Below are 19,158 nucleotides of genomic sequence, written 5' to 3'. Positions count from 1 at the left end.
TCCAAGTATTACAATACTATTCGAATATCCAAGTATTACAATACTATTCGAATATCCAAGTATTCAAATACTATTCGAATATCCAAGTATTCAAATACTATTCAAATACTATTCGAATATCCAAGTATTCGAATACTATTCGAATATCCAAGTATTCGAATATTGTTCAAATATCCAAGTATTCGAATACCATTCGAATATCTAAGTATTCGAATACTATTCAAATATCCAAGTATTCGAATGCTATTCGAATATCTAAGTATTCGAATATTGATGTATTCGAATAGTATGGTGTGAATTATAAATGAAGTTCTTTAGGATCATTTATCAGGGTGAAATCTTGTAAGCTAATTTTGACCCACTCCACAGCATACTGATGTATTCGAATAGTATTCGAATAATAACAGTCGAATACTCAAATATTCGAAGTTTATTCGCAGCATTCGAATACTTGTAAAATATTCAAATATTAAATTATTCCAATAGTCCCAGCCTTATTACAAATGCTTAATAAGAATTAGAAAGTAATCACGTCTTCATGTCTTCACAGCACTTCGTTACTCTAACAACTCCTCTTTTTTTTATTATTTTATTATCTTACGTCGCACGGTTATCAAACGGAACAGACTATCGTGCACGCTAACTCTCACTCATCCAAATTAACATTTAACGAATTGTAATCTTTAAAACATATTTAGAACTTTCCTACAGGGGTGGAAAATTTGGGGGGAACGACAAATTTCGCAGGGCATCCAATTTTGGAGAGCGGCAAATCTTGGAGAAAGAAAATTTTTGAGAAGCGTACAATTTGAACAGTGGCAAATTTTGAGCTAAATAAATTAGAAAAAGTTCAAACACGAAAGCTTGAAACAACTTTAAAAACAATTCACTGTTTTTTTCATGTAGCGAATTAGCAATGACTCAGATGTGAGTTGCGATATTGAATTACTTTTGAAATTGTATTGACTGGTTTTAATTAAAATATTTCATGATATTTTGCGGAAGGGGCAGCAGACGCTTGATAGCCTAGGGGCGTCAAATCTTCAAATCCGCCCCTGCTTTCCTACATTTATATATTTAATGCTGCATTCAATATATTCCATGAATAATATCATTCGTTGATGACTTCAACTTTACTTTTAATATATTTTCCTCTTTGTTTTTATTAATGTCAAGAATACATAGTATTACTTTTCTTCCACTGTTAGAGGTAGCCCTTTTCATTGGATTTTTCACAGAAAATGTAACGACAGCATACATGTGTACCCAGATTTCAAATTTCAACTGCGTAAGTGACTTACACTGTAAGTTCTTAATCGTCCAGGAAATTGGAACATCTGCGGTTGTTGCATGCAAACACGAATTTCTCTTTTTTGAAATTGGCAAAGGATAAACCTGCTGGTGCTCTACGTTTCATGCATTAATGATGTTTCGTGAAATTTTCCTCAGAAAACGCTGCTTTCAACGCTTATTCAAATAAACTTTGCATGCAAAAGGTAGCGCTATATCAAAATTTTATGGTAAATTTAATCGCTATAAACTTTACGTTTGAAGGTAAACTATGAAATGTTTTACTGTAATACATTCTTTATGTGTAATGGTCATGAAATGTTATATTTAACAAATGTTTATTGACATATTTCGTTATCATATTGGTATCAAATAGGGATAAAAATACATTTATATAATACGAAAGCATTAACCAGAAACTATTATTCATTAACCATCGAGAAATGCAAAAAAAATCATTTACTTGAAATAGTTAGAGATTTGCGATTTTTTAAATTTGTCATGTCCAAAGTGTTTAATTTGTTAAAAATGAAATTATGAAATTTTACCATTACCAACTTGGAATCGAGTAAAAAAATTAAAAAACAAAGAAGTGCACGAAATATGTATTAAATAAATCAGGGATCTAGTTCTGGAACTTTTTAATAGGTTCTATTTAAAACATGTACCGTGGAACTTTTTAAAAGTGTTCTTACATTATAAGTTCCCATGAGAACTGATAAAGTAAAAGTTCTTGAAAATAAAAGTTCTAGTTGGAATGGAACTTATAAAATATAAAAATAAAAATTTCTCTACAACAGGAACAGATATTTTATTCATCAAAATTAAAAAAGTTCTCAATTGTTGTAACAAATACTGAGTATTATTCAATGAATAGTACAGCAACAATAATAAATAATTATTACAGTTAAATTAATATTCTGAATATGTTATTTATTTGTAATATTTACGTACGTAGATAATTTCTGCGTAGATATTATAGAATTTGTATAAAAAAATGTTATTTAAGTATTATTCTTGACAAGTTCTCTTTTCTGTTCAATACTTCTTATGAAGCTATCAATTACTTATGTTATGATTTTCATAATTTTCATTCAATAAACATAACGCTTATATTATATTGTTAAATAAAACTAGTAGATACCTAATAAATTTAGTAATTTCTTTTATCATATGCAACCTTTTTTTAATAAATGTTTTAATATAACTGTTTCCATGGAACTTTTATTATATAAGTTCTAAAATATCTGTTCCATGAGAACTCTTTCTAAAGAAGTTCCTAAGGGTATAATTTCTTTCAATAAAAATTCCACAGGAACAAATGTTTTCTTAAACGAACCATATAAGTTCGAACAGAATTTTTTTTAAAAATAAGTGTTCCAGAACTTTTTCGACCCCTGATTAATAAGTACGTATATTCACAGAACAGACTGTGATGCTGATCCTATTTTTTATCGTTCACTCTATTCAACTGCTTCTGAACCTACTGCCGTTGTGGAATTGTTTCATATCTAGACGGACAGAGATAGGAAAATAGCAAACCAAAGGGCAATTGAAAGTCATAGACGATTGGACGTGAAACCAAAAGTTAGAATTGTTTGGTCGCATGTGCGCGCGCGTCTGTGTGCATGCGCATACATATATGATGCCAACGATGACTTTAACTCGTATATCACTATTTTCTGCATGACACTAGAAAATATTGGACAAAACTTAAATATTAGCAATGTGTAAAAGGTTGTTACTTTTACTCGCAAATGTTGCTGTTTCTGTTTTAAATTTGAACACAAAAAATTTTGTTTAAAATATAAGAAAATTAGTGTCATTAATGATGGGCATATTTCGTAACTTATTTCAAATGAAAATTAATATTTTCGGTCCAATGAGAACCGCCTATTGCGAAACATCGTAAAGATAAAAGAATAACATGACACGAGTAGATTTTTTATCATTTTCTTACAATTATTATGCACTTATTAATTTCTCTTTATTTAATGCAACATTTTTGTTTTATTCTGCTTCCTTGTTCACCTTATTTACATCGGAATGTGAATGCAAGATACAGTAGTATCTAACATGAATGCTCGAATATAATATTAATAAAATAAATAAAACATTTTGTTTTATTCTGGCAAATAATACAATATTAAAAGAACGTCCTGTATTTTTTTTTATTTAAGACAGAGTATACTATATTTTAACAATCCTATTACAGGACTTATATAATTATAGCAAAATCTCTACCTTATTAATTTTATACTTGTAAGGTAAACCACAAACTGCTGCACAAACGTTGTTAACTTTCGCAGTAATAACACAAGTTTCATAGAATAATCCTTTTATTATTAAAATGAAAATTAATAGAAAATTGTGGCAATACAACCATGCATTTCACTATTTGAAATAGTTGCAATGTACCATACAGCAAACCAATATAACAATTTTTAATACTAAAAATATAAAAAGGATAATTATATAATAATTCCATTGAGCTATAAATCGTTATGGGATTAATTATAGTCATACATTTTGTAGCACAAGATAAAATATTGTACATACTGGGTGCCCCAATACCACATGAAAAAATGAGTCGAATATATAAAATAATTTTTTTTCAATAGAGGCATTGTTTTCGGGAAAATCGACTTCAAATATTCTTCCATGTTGTTTCTACGTTGTTTCCTTATCAATATGGTGCAGTGGCGGATTTAGAGAGGGGAGGGGGCGCCTCTCCCTCAAGGGAAAAATACTTATTTTAATTTGCAAAATACTTATTTTAACTTAGCAATATGAGAGAAAATATTATAAATTGATACCAAATAAAAAACACTTTTTCATTTAGCAGGAAAATATTATCGGGAAGGTCCCTGGTTTATTTCTCAGACTTACGCCGCCCCACCTCAAGAAAATCTTGGGTTCCCCCCTACGCCACCCCCGAAAATCCCAAATCCGCCCCTGATATGGTGTGCTATTATCTATCTCGGTTTGCTTAGAGTGGGTTTATAAATGGAAATAAGACATACAGCCTAAAATAAAGCGTCAAATGCGACAAATTTATTCTATATTTTCGATGGATTTTTTTATGTGGGTAGAATCACCCCCTCCTCGGTTGTATCATCAATACTGGTACACCCTGCGTATGCAGTAAAGGTTTAAATTTTAAATTAATGTTCAATATCTGGTAGGATAAAAGGATAAGAGATACTTTTAAAAACGCTAAACGATGAAACCGCAAATATATGTGTGATAGTAACTGAACCTCACGTCTGAGCATAAAAATTCAGCCGTCCATTTCTAAAGCAACGAGACAAACTCCAAGTCCGATGCTGGAGTTGTAATCAAGTCTAGATGGTTCGTACTGATTGACAATTTTCCATGGCCTCTTCACCCTCCAGTACCCTTTTCTACCAACACCACCCCTCTCACTATCCATCACTTCAATACCCTTTTGAAATCACGTTTCGTTTCTGTTGCGCATAAAGCCGCGTTCATACCAATCGTCACGAGGAAACAACAAAATAGTTTTACAGATTAATTAAAATCGAATCAGCTTCCCCAAGCGAAAACTTATGGGGTAATTGAAGTTCAAGTAGCTGTTGAACAAGTTACAGCTGCCACAAAAAATGTAATACTTTAAAACATCATTTCAGGAGTAAAAAGTAAAAACAAAGTAGCTAGAAGTAAATAATTAATTTTCAATCATTTAAACTGGCTACTTTTTTTTTAAAGTAACTATTTAGGATGTAGTTTAACAAACCCTTATTCAAAACACTAACACTGGATGGAAATATTGCGTGCAATCTTCTTATGTTTGAGGCACTGTTTCTGGAAATTGTTTTGCAACAGAACTCTCGACAAATTTGTTTAGAGGGAGTTCAAAAATACATAATAAAAAATACAAAATTAAAATAAAGGAGAGGGTATTAGGAATCTACTGTCCCAAATGAATAACATTCCAGCGAAAAGATAATTTAAAGAAATAAATAAAATTTACTTCACGAAAATAAATAGAAAATGAAAAATTTTTCATTGCCCACAGAAGGTCTTCGATAGCTTACCACCTATCTGAATGCAAACCTCGACAAGTTCCTTCTTTGTCACGTTCACTGTTGTCGATAAAAACATCAGGCTTGTAAAATCATTCAAAGCATGAAATGCTGTGGCGTATACTATACTTTTCACCACAATATGCACACTAGGGTGGCTCTTATTTTCAACTTTTGAATTTTCTTCGGCGCACCCTCCAGAATAGTTCCAAATAATTAAAAAAAAATCCGTGTAAAGTTTGAACTCGATCGGATAATGGGAAAGGGTACCCCTGGGCCCTTAAACATTTAAATCATTATTTAACAGCTCGCGAAGTCAATTTTATATCATATCCTCCAAGTTATTGATTAAATAAAAAAATATGTCAAACAAAAGTTGTAGATCCGGACGAGGAACATATTTTATGTTCTATTACTTTTTCTCGTGCGACAAACAGTTTTCGAAAAAAGTCCGAAAATCTAAAAAAAAACTTTTTTTCCTGAAATTTTGAAAGTTGAAATGCTTCTAGAACTCTTCTTATTTATGAAGGCGAACAAGGAAATTGGAATTTTTATTTTCGAGGATTAGTTTTTAAACATTTAAGGGGGGGGGCATATGCCGAAATATTCGAAGAAGATAAAAAAAATTCTTATTTTCAGTGTTTGATATGTCATGAATGTTTCCTGAAAATTTGGGACCGAAATGCGCAAAAATGTCGAAGATATCGAGTCTCATATTTCGATATTTCCCTTTCTTCGGAAAATCTTGAAAAAACTTTTTACCAAGAGTAAATAATAGCCACCCTAATGCACACGCAATGAATAATAAACTTTAAATTATTTTACACCTCTTTGCCAATCGCTTTTACATACATGTATTAAACCGTTTTTCTTTATTGGAGTGTGTAAACCTATACTATGAATTTATAAACCTTGCAGATGAAACCCTTTGCTTTTAATTATTAAATTAGTAAAAATACAGAGAAATAGATACTCGCAGCGCTGACTACACGAATGATTTCATATTTTCTGTTAAAATTATCTTAAGAACCATGTTCCTATTCGAAATGAAATGGGAACACTTTACAGTGTGATAATCATCAGACGTTGCAGTCGAAGATAACAAGTGTACACAGTGAAATGCAGCGTAATTAAAAGGATATAACTTGAAGGTACCTGATATCAATTGCATTCGGGGCCATTCCGATCGATATCGGGAGCTCTGTAATGAATTTACTGAAAATGAAAATATAAGACAGAACAGAACAGTAGGGTCTGGAAGCGGCTTAATAGAGTCAAGTGCCAGATGAGAAAGAACGAATAAGAAGGAAAAAGACGAGCTGTGTCATCTGAAAATTGGAATATTCGTTCTCTCGATGGTATCCTCGTTTACTATTCGTTTAGAGATTGGTGTACAATTGAATGTTCCATATCCTGGGACAGGGGAGATTAAATATGACGAAATTAATTAACAGTGGCCGCATACTTTTTAAACGTCGGAACTGCATCTCCTATTGGATTGATATAAAAATGAATTCCATTACAAATTATCAGCTAGAAACTAGGGGTGTTTTAATTCAAGGAAATACGAATTTTGTTCGATCAGCAATACGGTATATCTCACATTTAACATTTAAGGGAAAGTGTTTAATGTTTTCGCTGGATATCAACAGAAAAAAAAGGGAAGAGATTTCTGCAATTTTTCAACCTTTTGGAAAATAGTTAAAATTTCGCATAAATGTTTTTAATCGTTGCTTTGCTTTCGTTCTCCTTTTGCAGCGCTTCGAAGTTTTGCTACCCTAAACACAGCGAGCTCTTGAGTAACAATAGCGTGGGACAATGGGCGCTTGGATTAAGATGTAAATTAGTTCATAAGTCACAACATTATGCAATTGTCAGATGCCGCGAAAAGCCCATTGTTATGCCAATAAACTTCAAAGATTCGAGCGGTAAGGTACGAGTCGAAACGACTTTGAGGTTTATCAATATTTCTCGAAGTTATGTGTTAGGAATACGTATTACTAAACAGATTCAACGATCACCGTGGAATGATTTTAATTTATTATAAAATACGGAGTTCTTTAAAAGTAACTGAGTATTCTAAAAGTTTCGCTACTTGCAATTTTGTATTATTCCAGTAAAATTTGTTGTAAATTACGTATTATTCACCAATTTATTCAATAACTTGTAACATTTCATAGCCGTTTCTTACAGGTTTTCGTGCCCTGAAAACGAATCCGCAAAAACCGTTTGTCGCCATCACCCTCAGTTTTTGAGAAATTCGATTTTGAAAGAAACTGCAAATTTTCAACTTTAAACATCTTTTGTGTCCAAACGGTAATACTTATTCGGTTGCTCGTTGCGTCAAACTGTTCTGTGCATCCATTTTTGAACATATCTTTCAATTTATTTCCAAAACTAAGGGTCTAGGAGAAAATCTGACTATTCCACGCGATGCAGCTGACATTTTTCCTTCGGAAAGCATTAACAGAAGTGGTAAATCACGTTTTGTTTTCAATACAGAAGCGAAATAGTTTGGCAAAACGTGCGCCGTCGACAGTGGTTGTCAACGGCGGCGCGCGATCCACTGCCGCTCAGCGTCACGCAATCGCTTAACGCGCGTGACTACCACTGTCGTCGCCGCACGTTTTGCCAAACTATTTCGCTTCTGTGTTGAAAACAAAACGTGACTTACCACTTCTGTTGATGCTATCCGATGGAAAAATGTCTGCTAAATCGCGTGGAACAGTCAGATTTTCTCCTAGACCCTTAGTTTTGGAAATAAATTGAAAGATATCATCAAAAATGGGTGCATTTCGGGTTCCTTTTCCCTTTGATCGATGTTTAAACATATTTAAATGTTCATAATGCAATTATTACCGTTTCGACACAAAAGGTGCTCAAAGTTAAAAATTTGCAGTTTTTTTCAAAATCGAATTTCTCAAATCTGAGGGTGATGGCGACAAACGGTTTGCGTTTTCGTTTTCAGGGCACGAAAACCTATAAGAAACGGCTATTGAATGTTACAAGTCCGAAAAAAAGTCAAATTTTGTCAAACTGTGTAATAGGTTATTATTATAATACATAGAAATTTATTATTTGGATTTCATAATACATTCAACAGTGTTCGTTTTTTTCATTTACAGCAACATAATTTTTTTAATATGAATAATATTACTAGAAAGAGTATTAATAATCTTTTGCTTAATTTTCATTACGTAAGAATTCTAATTGTAATACATAATAGCTTCTTACAACTTATTGTCCACTAATTAAGGAAATATTATTTTAAATCGTACTACCACGCGTTCTTCATTTTATTTCGGGCAAACAAGATAAATGCTTAGCTTGCACCTATATTTTCCCTTTTTTAAGGTCAAAATAGAAGAACTCACGACTGTATCACCCTGTGCGTCCACAAATAATAATCATAACAGCGATAAAACCATGAAAGATGCGGCGGTGGACAATATGTATCTTCAAAATAAAAAAGATACAGAAATATACATATCTAAGTAATTTTAAGTGAAATACGATTGAACATAGTCGTGAAAAATCGGATAGAACAACGTGTTGCGGAATAATTTCTTGGATAAGTGCATTTGTGAGTCAGAAAAAGCTCTAAACAAATAATGGTTCAATTTTGCTAACTTAATTACTTTAGTTTTGAATTAAAAATATTATATACAAATTTAAAAATATAATTTCGGATAAACATGGTAGGAAGGAAGTACTTTAAAATTCTAAATGTACTGTTCAATTCTATCGTTGTAGATATTAGAATAAATGAAAATAGATCTATTTTTGTCTGTATAAAAAAATCTTATTAAAATAAATTATGTAAACGACATGCCGCTTATCACCTGCCATTGGAGAAAATTTGATAGTACCACCTGCTGTGATAAGAGATAATTATTATTACTATGTATACTTTTAACGATATTTTTGCAGAATCTGAGATTTCATTGATAATCATTCTGGTTGTGAAATTTTTACTTATGAGATGAAAGATTAGTGTTCAATCGCAAGTACTCCGATTATATAATATGAAGAATACAATTTTATATCATTAAAGGGAATTTATGTAAATTACTATTGCGTTCCAAAGATAACTAAAATGTATGTTACTCTATCACTGATACGTGCACGCTGATTTTTTTGTTACTCTCAAGTCAAAGGTCACTGTGTCGATATTTCTGGTATCCAACAAAGCAGTAACGTACTTGTATCTAGGTTTTCTCACATAACCTCCTTCACTGATTCGTTAAATTTAATATTCTTTTTATCATTTCACATACGTATATAAAGTACAATTTTACGCTCCCCGATTGTATTGCACAATACAAACCTAATATACATTTCTAACTAGTATACTAATTACTTTTATGCGTACCAATAATTATGTACTTAGCAATTCAACGTCACCTGGGTATTACATACAATTCACTCTAAATTTGTTAAGACTGATTATAAATACGTAAAATTAAATACAAATTGCAGGATACATATATTGGCCTTCACACTTTTGTGACACAGCCCTGTATTACCCGAAATACTACAACGTATAATCAACGAACAGCTTCAGTTTGTATTCGAAGTGTCTGTGAGTTCCTTCAATTATCTGCCTAGTGTTTTCGTTTCTTTAGTTTCTGTTCTTCCCGTTTAATTTCCAACTATGAAATTATCGTATCCAACGATTATAATTTGTAGGTACAAACAAATATAAACACTCCATTCTCTTTACTGTATAAGAAATATAAACGCAGATAAAATAAGTAAAATGTATATGTTAATAAATTACAATGGTGCAATGTAAAAAATAAATTATAAAGAAAACTATTTTCAGTCAGAGTAAACAATAAACTAAAGTGGCATAAATTCTAAAATAATTTTTCTTGGCTTTTCAATCAAGGTTATCGTAAATTTTTATAGATCGAAATACATAATTACTTTTTATTACATTGTACGTAATATAAAAAAAAAACTTTAATGGTTACAGGAAGTATAGTTGCTCACAAAAGCATCCGTCCACCACATACATATGTATAGTGTTCCTTCTCGAGAATGTTTTCTCGAGAATTTCTCGAAAAATTTTATAATATTGCTTATTTCTTTTTTCTCGAGAAACTTAAATCTAGGAAAAATATTATAAATCTCATTTATTTTTGTAAATGAATGTATTAGTAGTTAATCACGAACGTATAAACACATCTACAATTTATGATACATCTTATTAATAACATTAGAACCTATATGAATTCCAATAGAAAATCACAGTACAGAAGATTCGATATTGTTAACTGCTGAAGGTGCTCTTAAATTCTTATTTAAAAATTTAGAAAAATTGTTTACTGGATTAAGTACCTAATGAGTTTATTGTGGCTATTAAAGAAGAAATATAGAAAAGAGGAGATAAGACTATTGTATCCCGTATAAAATTTTTGCATGATCCAGAATTTCTTCGAAAAGGGTCAAAAGACGCATTTTTTCATTTAACAAACATAGACAAAAGATATGACGATATATATATATATATATATAAATCTCGCGCGTCACTAAAGTCAGCGGCCACGTATAATGCGCTGCTTGGCAGAACTGTTGGTGGCGCGCGAGATTTATATATATCGTCATATCTTCTACAATTATTTATTAATCAGTGTGAAAATTGGTGAAAATCTTCCGTGTATATTAAGGAAAAATTTTGTCGCTGCAAGTTATATGTACCTCAAAATTGCCTCGATACTTTTTAACGGCGAACGATGAAAAGCATGGGTTATGTCCAGTATTACTTTTTAATTAAATATTATTACATTTGTCAGCATAAGGGTTTTATGCATACATTCTACGGCTTCGCTAGAGTTTTCTGAAGTTATGTTTTAAGTTTCATAACGATCCGTTAATATTTACTCAAGTTACCGCAATTTATGTTGAAAGAAATAATGATTTTGGACGATGAAAAATTTTTTGTTTATAATTTTTAGCTCGGATGCTATTGATTGGATAAACAAACTGCAAATAGAAAAAATGTGCGTCGTGGCGAGCTTTACAACACTACATTTTTTCAAATCCAGTTTAACAACATTTAATTTTCCAATCTTTCTTAGCGTTTGGACAATAATTTTTCCCATTTTCGAGCGCTAGTCCCCTTATTGCATCCGATCCTTCAATTCTCCCCTGCCAATCTTCCCTTAAAAACCAAAGTTCAACTCACGTCCCTACTGTTACGTTTATACAATAGCGTTACTATAATGATAAAGGTATACAAAAATATAACAATGTTGTTTACACTATGCTGTTCTATGTGTAGTACTTGTCGTTACAATGGCGTATTCTGATACGCCCTCTAAAAACGAGCCTATGTGCAATTGTGATTATTGCGATGATGAAGCGGAAAACAATATAGAAGAAAAGAATAAAAATACAACGATTCCAGCGTTGTACAAAGAGGACAAGGATGGTGATGGGAATCGCACTATTTGCGCTCGAGATCGCGATTTCAATGATCGAACATTTCCAAGCGTCTGTCATATGTTGTGTTACAATCGCTGTTTGATATTAAGACTTTCGACTGTTAAAGAAAGTAACACGGAGAAACATGTCGTGATCGCATTTAGGAACAGTAAGTAACAATAATAAACCCCTCGTTTACATCACTTAATCAACTTATTTTATTGCATCACAGATTACTACAAATTGCGAGACGGCGGATGCTGAGAAATTCCTCTGTGATACTGCGCAACTGTGTTGTTATATTACAGTTCCAGTGGAGGAAAGCGCATTACAAGGTTAGCATTTAGATTTTTTACAATCCAGTAAATACATGTATGTAAATGTAAATTTGCAAGATTGGTAATGTTAAACACAAGTTCCAAATTAAAATTTTTAAGGGTGTAACATATTGTTACCCGTATCGTAATGTGCAAAAGCTAAATACCACGTATACGAATATTTCAGAAATTAAAAACAGAACGATATTTTGTATTATATAATACTTTGTATATAGTTCTACTTTTTCTGTTTAAGGTACAAATGTCTAGCGCTGGCATTTTTAAAGTTCAACTGAAATGCCAAAGTGCATACATTTATTAAGCAATTGTAAGCAAAAGTAAATAATAGAACACTTATTAAGGCATACGTACACGGAATATAAATAAAGTAGGTTATTAAATAATTATATTCAGATGAAAAGATGAATCAATTTAATGCAGAATCAAGCGTTGAAATGAGCTATAAAAAGCGATGAAATATCCTGCCCCACGATTTTATTTAAAGTGAAATATCACCATCGTAATTGTAGTACAAGAAGAGAATTATTTCCTCGTTTTTAATGCATTTTCGCTCAAATTAAATATAATCGTTTAACTTACAAATTGTTTTTACATATTTTTTTAATTTATACATAGAATAAGAAACAATTATATTACTATGTATATAATAGTAGGGTATAATGAAACATCAGTTATGAGAATGCACCTTACAGAATATTTATATGTATATTTTATATATTCATTTATTTCTTTTATGATACTCAGTTATTTTATTTATTATGTTCAGTTATATTTATATCATTCTTCCACACGCAAAACAATAGAAGAAAAATACGATTTATTAAAATTAAATTATTGCATATTTAAATAATATTCGAAAAACAAATGTAATACCATGAAGTTTCGTAAATAAACTACTTCACCAGAAAATAGGCGTAATGTAGACGTTTGGTCTCTTTAATGGCAACAGAAATGTAGATAAGTAGTTGCAATGAATTACACTCTTATAAGTTAAATACATATATTTATTTATGTATTTGCAGTAATTATAACAAGAATTTTAGAACACAAATTCCTGTCTACCAGAGTGGATGGTATCTTTCCCTTCTCATGTTATGTATGTACTTCGAAGGGTGACTATTTAGTTCCGCGACTCGTCGCTATGCAGCGTGCCCACCGATTTCCTTTCTCGCTTCTAAAACTACTCGATGGCTATGAGAAATATCGTGAACGGGAAGGAGAAAGCATACTTACCTGGCGCAGAGGTTACCGTGATCAAGAAGGCGGTTCCTCCAGGGCGAGGCTCTCCCATTGCACTCCGGTTGAGCTGACCTCTGCGAATATCCCTAATGTGGATATCTCGGGCGTATAATTTTTGTTAGTCGGGACTGCGTACGCGCTATCCCGGACAATTTAATAAAAAAATAAATTAATATTCCTAGGAATATTTATTCCTTTACTAATAAATCAACTTTATTGATCAACCTAGAAAGTTGATCAGAATGTTTGTCCATCCTGCTTTCTCATTGCGCTGAGTATAAATTACGGGCGCGTCTTTATTAAAATTCTATTTATTACCGTTTTTGTACTTACATTGATCTTACATGACTTTTTCAATCGCAACGCAACCAACACGTGGAAATTGTCGAGACAAAAATTGTTTCTTTAGTCAAATTTACGAATTAATATTTGAATTAAACTAAAAGCTTCTTCAACACATTGTTGTGAAAAATAATTTATTTTTAATATTATTGCACTATTTTTACTTTTATTGCATACAAAGACTTCTAAAAATTATTTCTAGAATAAGAATGTTTTCTATTATAATATCCTACTACATAAAATTGATTTACTTAATTTCTGTCTTTTGTATATGCATTCCCAACTATTTACAATTGTCTCGTTTATTAGAAATATATATATAAGTAGATGCAAGTGGTATGGAGGGAAATATCTAATTTCCGGTGACATGATAGTCGTGATACTCAAGCTTATAATTAGCTGCGATCAGATAATATGAGACCCGACCGACGCAGTATGCAAAAAAAAGTCCGTATTTGTTGAAGTGGATGCCAATTTGAGTTATGACTTTTTACACGCGGTAAATGTAAATAAGGAGATCTCATTAATTATAATCGTTTAACTTGTGACTTGTGACATACATATTTATGCATTTTCTCGTTTTAGCGTTGATATGAATGTGTTTATCATTGTTCTAAAAAATGAGTAATGAACAAAGTATAATTTACATTTTACACGATATACATTTAGAAGAGCAAAATATAAAGGAATATGATGTACGTGTATAAATACAAGTATGTACTCTGTTTACTCACATTCCTAATTTGTGCAACATCGTTTAGGTTTGACGATACGTAATAATACATAATGAGTTTATTACGGATAGCCATTTTGCAATGGGGAAAGAATAACAGCTTATATGACCGTATTAGGAAAATATTCGTAAATTTTACGCTACTGTAAATTTTATTTTCACTCCAGAATAACATGGAACACATGAAAATATATTTCAAATATTGAATAAACAAAGTTACTCATTGATGACACAGCATTTGACTCAAATTGGTTATAAAAATATGTATGTATATTAAAATACAATTTACATAATTCAAATAAATGAAATCTCATACCTCATTATAATGTTATTAAAACAAATGAAGTATAAATTACGATACTTTAGTTAGCAGTTCCAGAGTCAATTGTCATGGTGTACTTATTTATCGTTAGATATTTCTGTAATTGAAAGTTTTACTCTATTATTGGGCTCTTAATTTTCTCATTGAATGCGTTATATATTTATTGTTATACACCTGGAAAAATAACAATATAATAATATGAGTAAGTACTTTGGAATATGCAAATGAAACGTTTCTGTTAAATACATTTGAATTTAGAATATTTAAATAGTAAAACTGTAAATACAGTTTTCAAATTCAGTTTACTAGAAACATGAATATAATTTATTGCTATAAATATGATTATTTCATATCAGTATATTGTAAGCATATTAGGACTTCAATTCTTCATCATGCGAATGTTACAAGAGAAGGGCAGCAGTTCTGACAGCTACCGTTAGGGTGCGTAGCCGATGAAGAAGATTCTCGCAGTCAGAAATGTGAGTTGTAGGACACAAGAGTTGACTAGAAGCGAAGGAAAGCATACTTACCTGGCGTAGAGGTTACCGTGATCATCAAGGCGGTTCCTCCAGGGTGAGGCTCTCCCATTGCACTTCGGTTGAGCTGACCTCTGCGAATATCCCTAATGTGGATATCTCGGACGTACAATTTTTGGTAGTCGGGACTGCGTTCGCGCTATCCCGGACAATTTAATTACAAAATTAATTTATAATTTGTGAATTTTTTTTTATATATGGTTTTATAAAAAGAAATGTGCCTTGTGGTCGAATTAAGCAGCAATTTTTATCATTTCAATTTTAACTGAACTTTTTAAATGTTTGTGACTAACATAACCAATTTGTTAAATTTTTTAAAAAAATCGTTACTTCAGTTTACACATCGCGTTACAACTTTTGTACTCTCTAACGACTGAATGAGGATGAATCCACCCTTTGCAGGACGTATTGACTGATTCTGTAAATGACGACAATATTAAGTTTACAAGAATGATTTTAAATCGAAGAGGGTGTCGTAATTGTTATAGGTACATCGATATGAAACCCTCGTCAGTAAGGATCGACGAATGCTATGGTTTTTATCTTGAAAATGAGACCTTCAGTACCTTCTCAAATGGATTTAATTTGTAAATTTTCAGCTTGCAAATAAAGAAAATCGGTGGCAAACATTTATGTAAAAGGTTTTTCGACAGTCATACGCTCTGTCAAGTATCGCCCAATGACAGTCCTCAGCGGATCTAATGAGTGCTTGAAAGTTAATTGACGTCGAATAAAGAAAGTTCTAGTTAAAGCTAATGTTTAAAAATTTATTTTACGTTGAAACTTTTGTCGAATAAAAAAATTAACTTTATTCGTCAAATAATCTAATGTTAACGTGTTTTTAGTCCATCCGCTACTTAAATCATTTTTTATTTAGTCAATTCCCAACTCTGAGGATAACCTACAATTGTGCTCAATCAAGAAACTTAACATATGTATACGTATAATATTATGCATTATCCAGACAGAAAAATGAAAGAAATTCTTCAAATACGGAAAAACCTTTTTTAAAACAACAGTGTAGAGTCGAAATTATTGTTGAGTTATCGACGATAATAGACGAGTTTATAGGCTACCTGTATTTTCCATATTATTTGTATAGTAGGTTGAAGAAGCGTTTGTTTTTAGGATTGTGTGCTCCAAAATCTATACCTTACTGTATTTCACGTTTTAAATAGGGTTCTTTATGCACTATCCTAATCAGTATAATAATCTACAGTTACGATGTTATAATGCACACAAAGCGATTAAATATTACCTTTGTATCCCGTTTATGAATATATGAAATACCTAAGCACGTACATATGTACACCAAATAATAATTCCCTGTTCTAACGAACACTGAATATTAATTCACGTACTTGTGTCAATACCAGTGATCTCAATTGTATGGAGGAAGCTATAGAAAATTTAAAATTTAAACTTTAGCTTATTATATGTTCTGTGTTTAGTGAATGAACAATAACACAAATTGGTTAATCTGCTTTGTAACTTTAAAAAAAGTTTGAATTTTCTTTATTTTTATTAGTATATTATGTGGATATAAAATATTATAAACTTTTAACAATGCTTGCGATTATATTAAAATTATATGATGATAAATTCTCCATTTATATTAATGTTTATTATATAATTTAATTTATATATGCAGTTTTTGTACGTACATAGCTAATTATTAACCAAATGCTGTTTCTTCTAAATCTGTTTCAATGACATAATAATATCTCTGTTTATTTAAAATTTATTAATAGTTTAACTACTTTAAGGACAAGCATAATTACTTAAACGATAAACAATTGTTTTGCATATATATGATATTAAGGGGATATTTGATGAGTAACTCCAAAATTTTAATGGCAGACGAAGTACAATTTAGTTCAGGTGAGCAAATTACAAATATCATACACACATGTATCATATACTTCACAACAAAAGTAAATAATTACTTTGGGCATTCTATAATTAACTACTTCATTCATGAAATTTGGATATGATGTCTGGAATAGTTATTTAAATCAAAGCATTCTGCCTTGATCGGATATGTTACTACGTTATTAATACAGTTAATAACAAGTATTGCATACAAGTTAGTAATGCAGATATACATAATGATATCCAACAATGCAGTGTTATAATATATACATGTGTCTCCATGGTGAAACTGTGTTCTCACAAAATATATGCAAAATCTAAATTTTACTCTTATCATTAAACATATTCTAAATTTCAGTAAAGAAATTAATTTCATTTAAATACTTATTCTCTAAATGAGAATTCCACACAGCTGTTAAATTTCTTGAGTGTGATACTTTTATTACCAATTGAAAGTTATGCTTTCATTGAACGTTGAATGAAGCTGAATGGTAGAACAGATTAGTTCTAAAAGTCACCGCTATGTGGCACTAGCAAACGACTGGTTTCTCGCTGCTATAATTGCACGGTGTACGCTTAAATAAGTGCTAGAAGAGTATGAAAGCATACTTACCTGGCGCAGAGGTTACCGTGATCAAGAAGGCGGTTCCTCCAGGGTGAGGCTCTTCCATTGCACTACGGTTGAGCTGACCTCTGCGAATATCCCTAATGTGGATATCTCGGGCGTACAATTTTTGATAGTCGGGACTGCGTTCGCGCTATCCCGGAGAAAATATATTCGAAACAGAAAATGATGCTTGCCACATGTTTTCACATGAAAGAATTTGGGATTGGTGGTTTGGGAAATAGGGGAGGGGAAGAGATTATTATTGTACCATTTGAAAAATGGTACTCTTTCCTTCATTGTTGGGATATTATTTGGGAATATTATAATAAGGTAGATAGATGTCCCATTTTACCGACCGCGTTCCAATGAGGGTGTCACTAATGTGTGACAAAATTATTCATTTATTATTGTTTATTGCAAAACAAAAAGCGAAATATTGTCAACCAGAAAGTTCAGAAAAAATTATAATTAGAGGTATTTCACTTATTGCATTATTATACGTTATTTATGTAGCCGTACATTCATCTTTAAGTAAATTCACATGTAAATTAGGACTTGGTCATTGATATGAAAATTGACAGATTCTAATAACGTGAGGTTATACTACAGATATCATTAAACTCGCAAATTTTACAATAAAAATACATGGATTCATGCAGTAACTTACTCAAATTAACTAGAAATATATACAGAATTATAATATAAAAAGAAAATATTCATTTTCTTTCATTATTGTAGCAGAAAATCGTGGTCGGAAATAGGTACCGTCAAAGACTGGTCTGTACCAGTTTTCGGGCATTTTACAAGTGGTGTTGTTAGACCTAACTAAAGTACTTATTAAATATATTTTCTTTAGCATATAACAGTGATGAAGACAAAGAAAAAGGAGCAGAAGAAGAAAAGAAATGCAAATTATTAGGAAATAATAGAAAACATAAAAGATTATCTTAAATAGATTATAAATTGTTTAATTTTCATAAAATGTTAATAAAAACAGTTTGTTATACTCATGAACACAAATTTAATAAACAAAATGATGCATTTACAATGGGGGAAACTGCTGGTCAATAATGGGGACGTGAGACGATCGATAGATGGTACAAGTTGGTGAATAAAGGGGGCATCAGGTCCAATATAATTTTCACCATAATTTTTGTGTAAATAGTCAAATATCACTCTAAAACTAATTTGATTAATAAACTAGAGACTTCAAAAAATACAATGATCCATACTTTACTCAAACATTGTCGTATATTAGTAAAAAATTACTATTTCGAACCAGTCACACTCTTAAACGGTCGCTAATGGGAACATTTACCTTAATTATAATAAATACATGTAATGCGTCGTGCATGTAACGTAATAAATTTGTATGGTGAAACTTGTGAAGAAGTCATCAGCGCT

General features: G+C 31.3%; 1 protein-coding gene, 1 long non-coding RNA gene and 3 other non-coding genes across 6 annotated transcripts; all 5 read left to right on the top strand.

Annotated features, from left to right (window-relative positions):
- The first annotated feature begins 9,883 nt into the window (after nucleotides 1–9,883).
- Nucleotides 9,884–13,485, top strand: LOC143378604 (uncharacterized). 2 transcript variants are annotated; one of them, XM_076830441.1, is made up of 4 exons: nucleotides 9,884–10,021; nucleotides 11,623–11,934; nucleotides 11,998–12,100; nucleotides 12,339–13,485. In XM_076830441.1, exons 1-3 carry the CDS (start codon nucleotides 9,991–9,993, stop codon nucleotides 12,027–12,029), a joined length of 375 nt encoding a protein of 124 aa, XP_076686556.1. In that variant the 5' UTR covers nucleotides 9,884–9,990; the 3' UTR covers nucleotides 12,030–12,100; nucleotides 12,339–13,485. The 2 variants fall into 2 exon arrangements, with proteins under 2 accessions (XP_076686556.1, XP_076686557.1); XM_076830442.1 differs by having other exon boundaries at nucleotides 9,919–10,025.
- On the top strand, nucleotides 13,329–13,490 carry LOC143366533 (U1 spliceosomal RNA). The gene has a single exon (XR_013084754.1). It is a non-coding gene; the product is annotated as a U1 spliceosomal RNA (small nuclear RNA).
- A 1,771-nt stretch (nucleotides 13,491–15,261) lies between these two features.
- LOC143366534 (U1 spliceosomal RNA) lies at nucleotides 15,262–15,423 on the top strand. Its single transcript, XR_013084755.1, has one exon. It is a non-coding gene; the product is annotated as a U1 spliceosomal RNA (small nuclear RNA).
- A 2,329-nt stretch (nucleotides 15,424–17,752) lies between these two features.
- Nucleotides 17,753–17,914, top strand: LOC143366532 (U1 spliceosomal RNA). Its single transcript, XR_013084753.1, has one exon. It is a non-coding gene; the product is annotated as a U1 spliceosomal RNA (small nuclear RNA).
- A 285-nt stretch (nucleotides 17,915–18,199) lies between these two features.
- Nucleotides 18,200–18,956, top strand: LOC143378582 (uncharacterized). Its single transcript, XR_013088307.1, has 2 exons — nucleotides 18,200–18,515; nucleotides 18,859–18,956. It is a non-coding gene; the product is annotated as an uncharacterized LOC143378582 (long non-coding RNA).
- The last annotated feature ends 202 nt before the right edge of the window (nucleotides 18,957–19,158 follow it).

This window comes from Andrena cerasifolii, chromosome 2, assembly GCF_050908995.1.
Source record: "Andrena cerasifolii isolate SP2316 chromosome 2, iyAndCera1_principal, whole genome shotgun sequence".
NCBI classification, from domain to species: domain Eukaryota; kingdom Metazoa; phylum Arthropoda; class Insecta; order Hymenoptera; family Andrenidae; genus Andrena; species Andrena cerasifolii.
Note: the sequence above shows the minus strand (reverse complement) of the source record. Positions and strands in the feature narration are given on the sequence as shown.

Excerpts from the sequence above, each read along its gene's own strand:
- LOC143378604 (XM_076830441.1), top strand. The coding sequence starts at position 9,991 with ATGAAATTATCGTATCCAACGATTATAATTT. Across the intron at positions 10,022-11,622 it reads GTATCCAACGATTATAATTT|TACTTGTCGTTACAATGGCG; the intron begins GTAGGTACAAAC and ends TTCTATGTGTAG. Across the intron at positions 11,935-11,997 it reads CGTGATCGCATTTAGGAACA|ATTACTACAAATTGCGAGAC; the intron begins GTAAGTAACAAT and ends ATTGCATCACAG.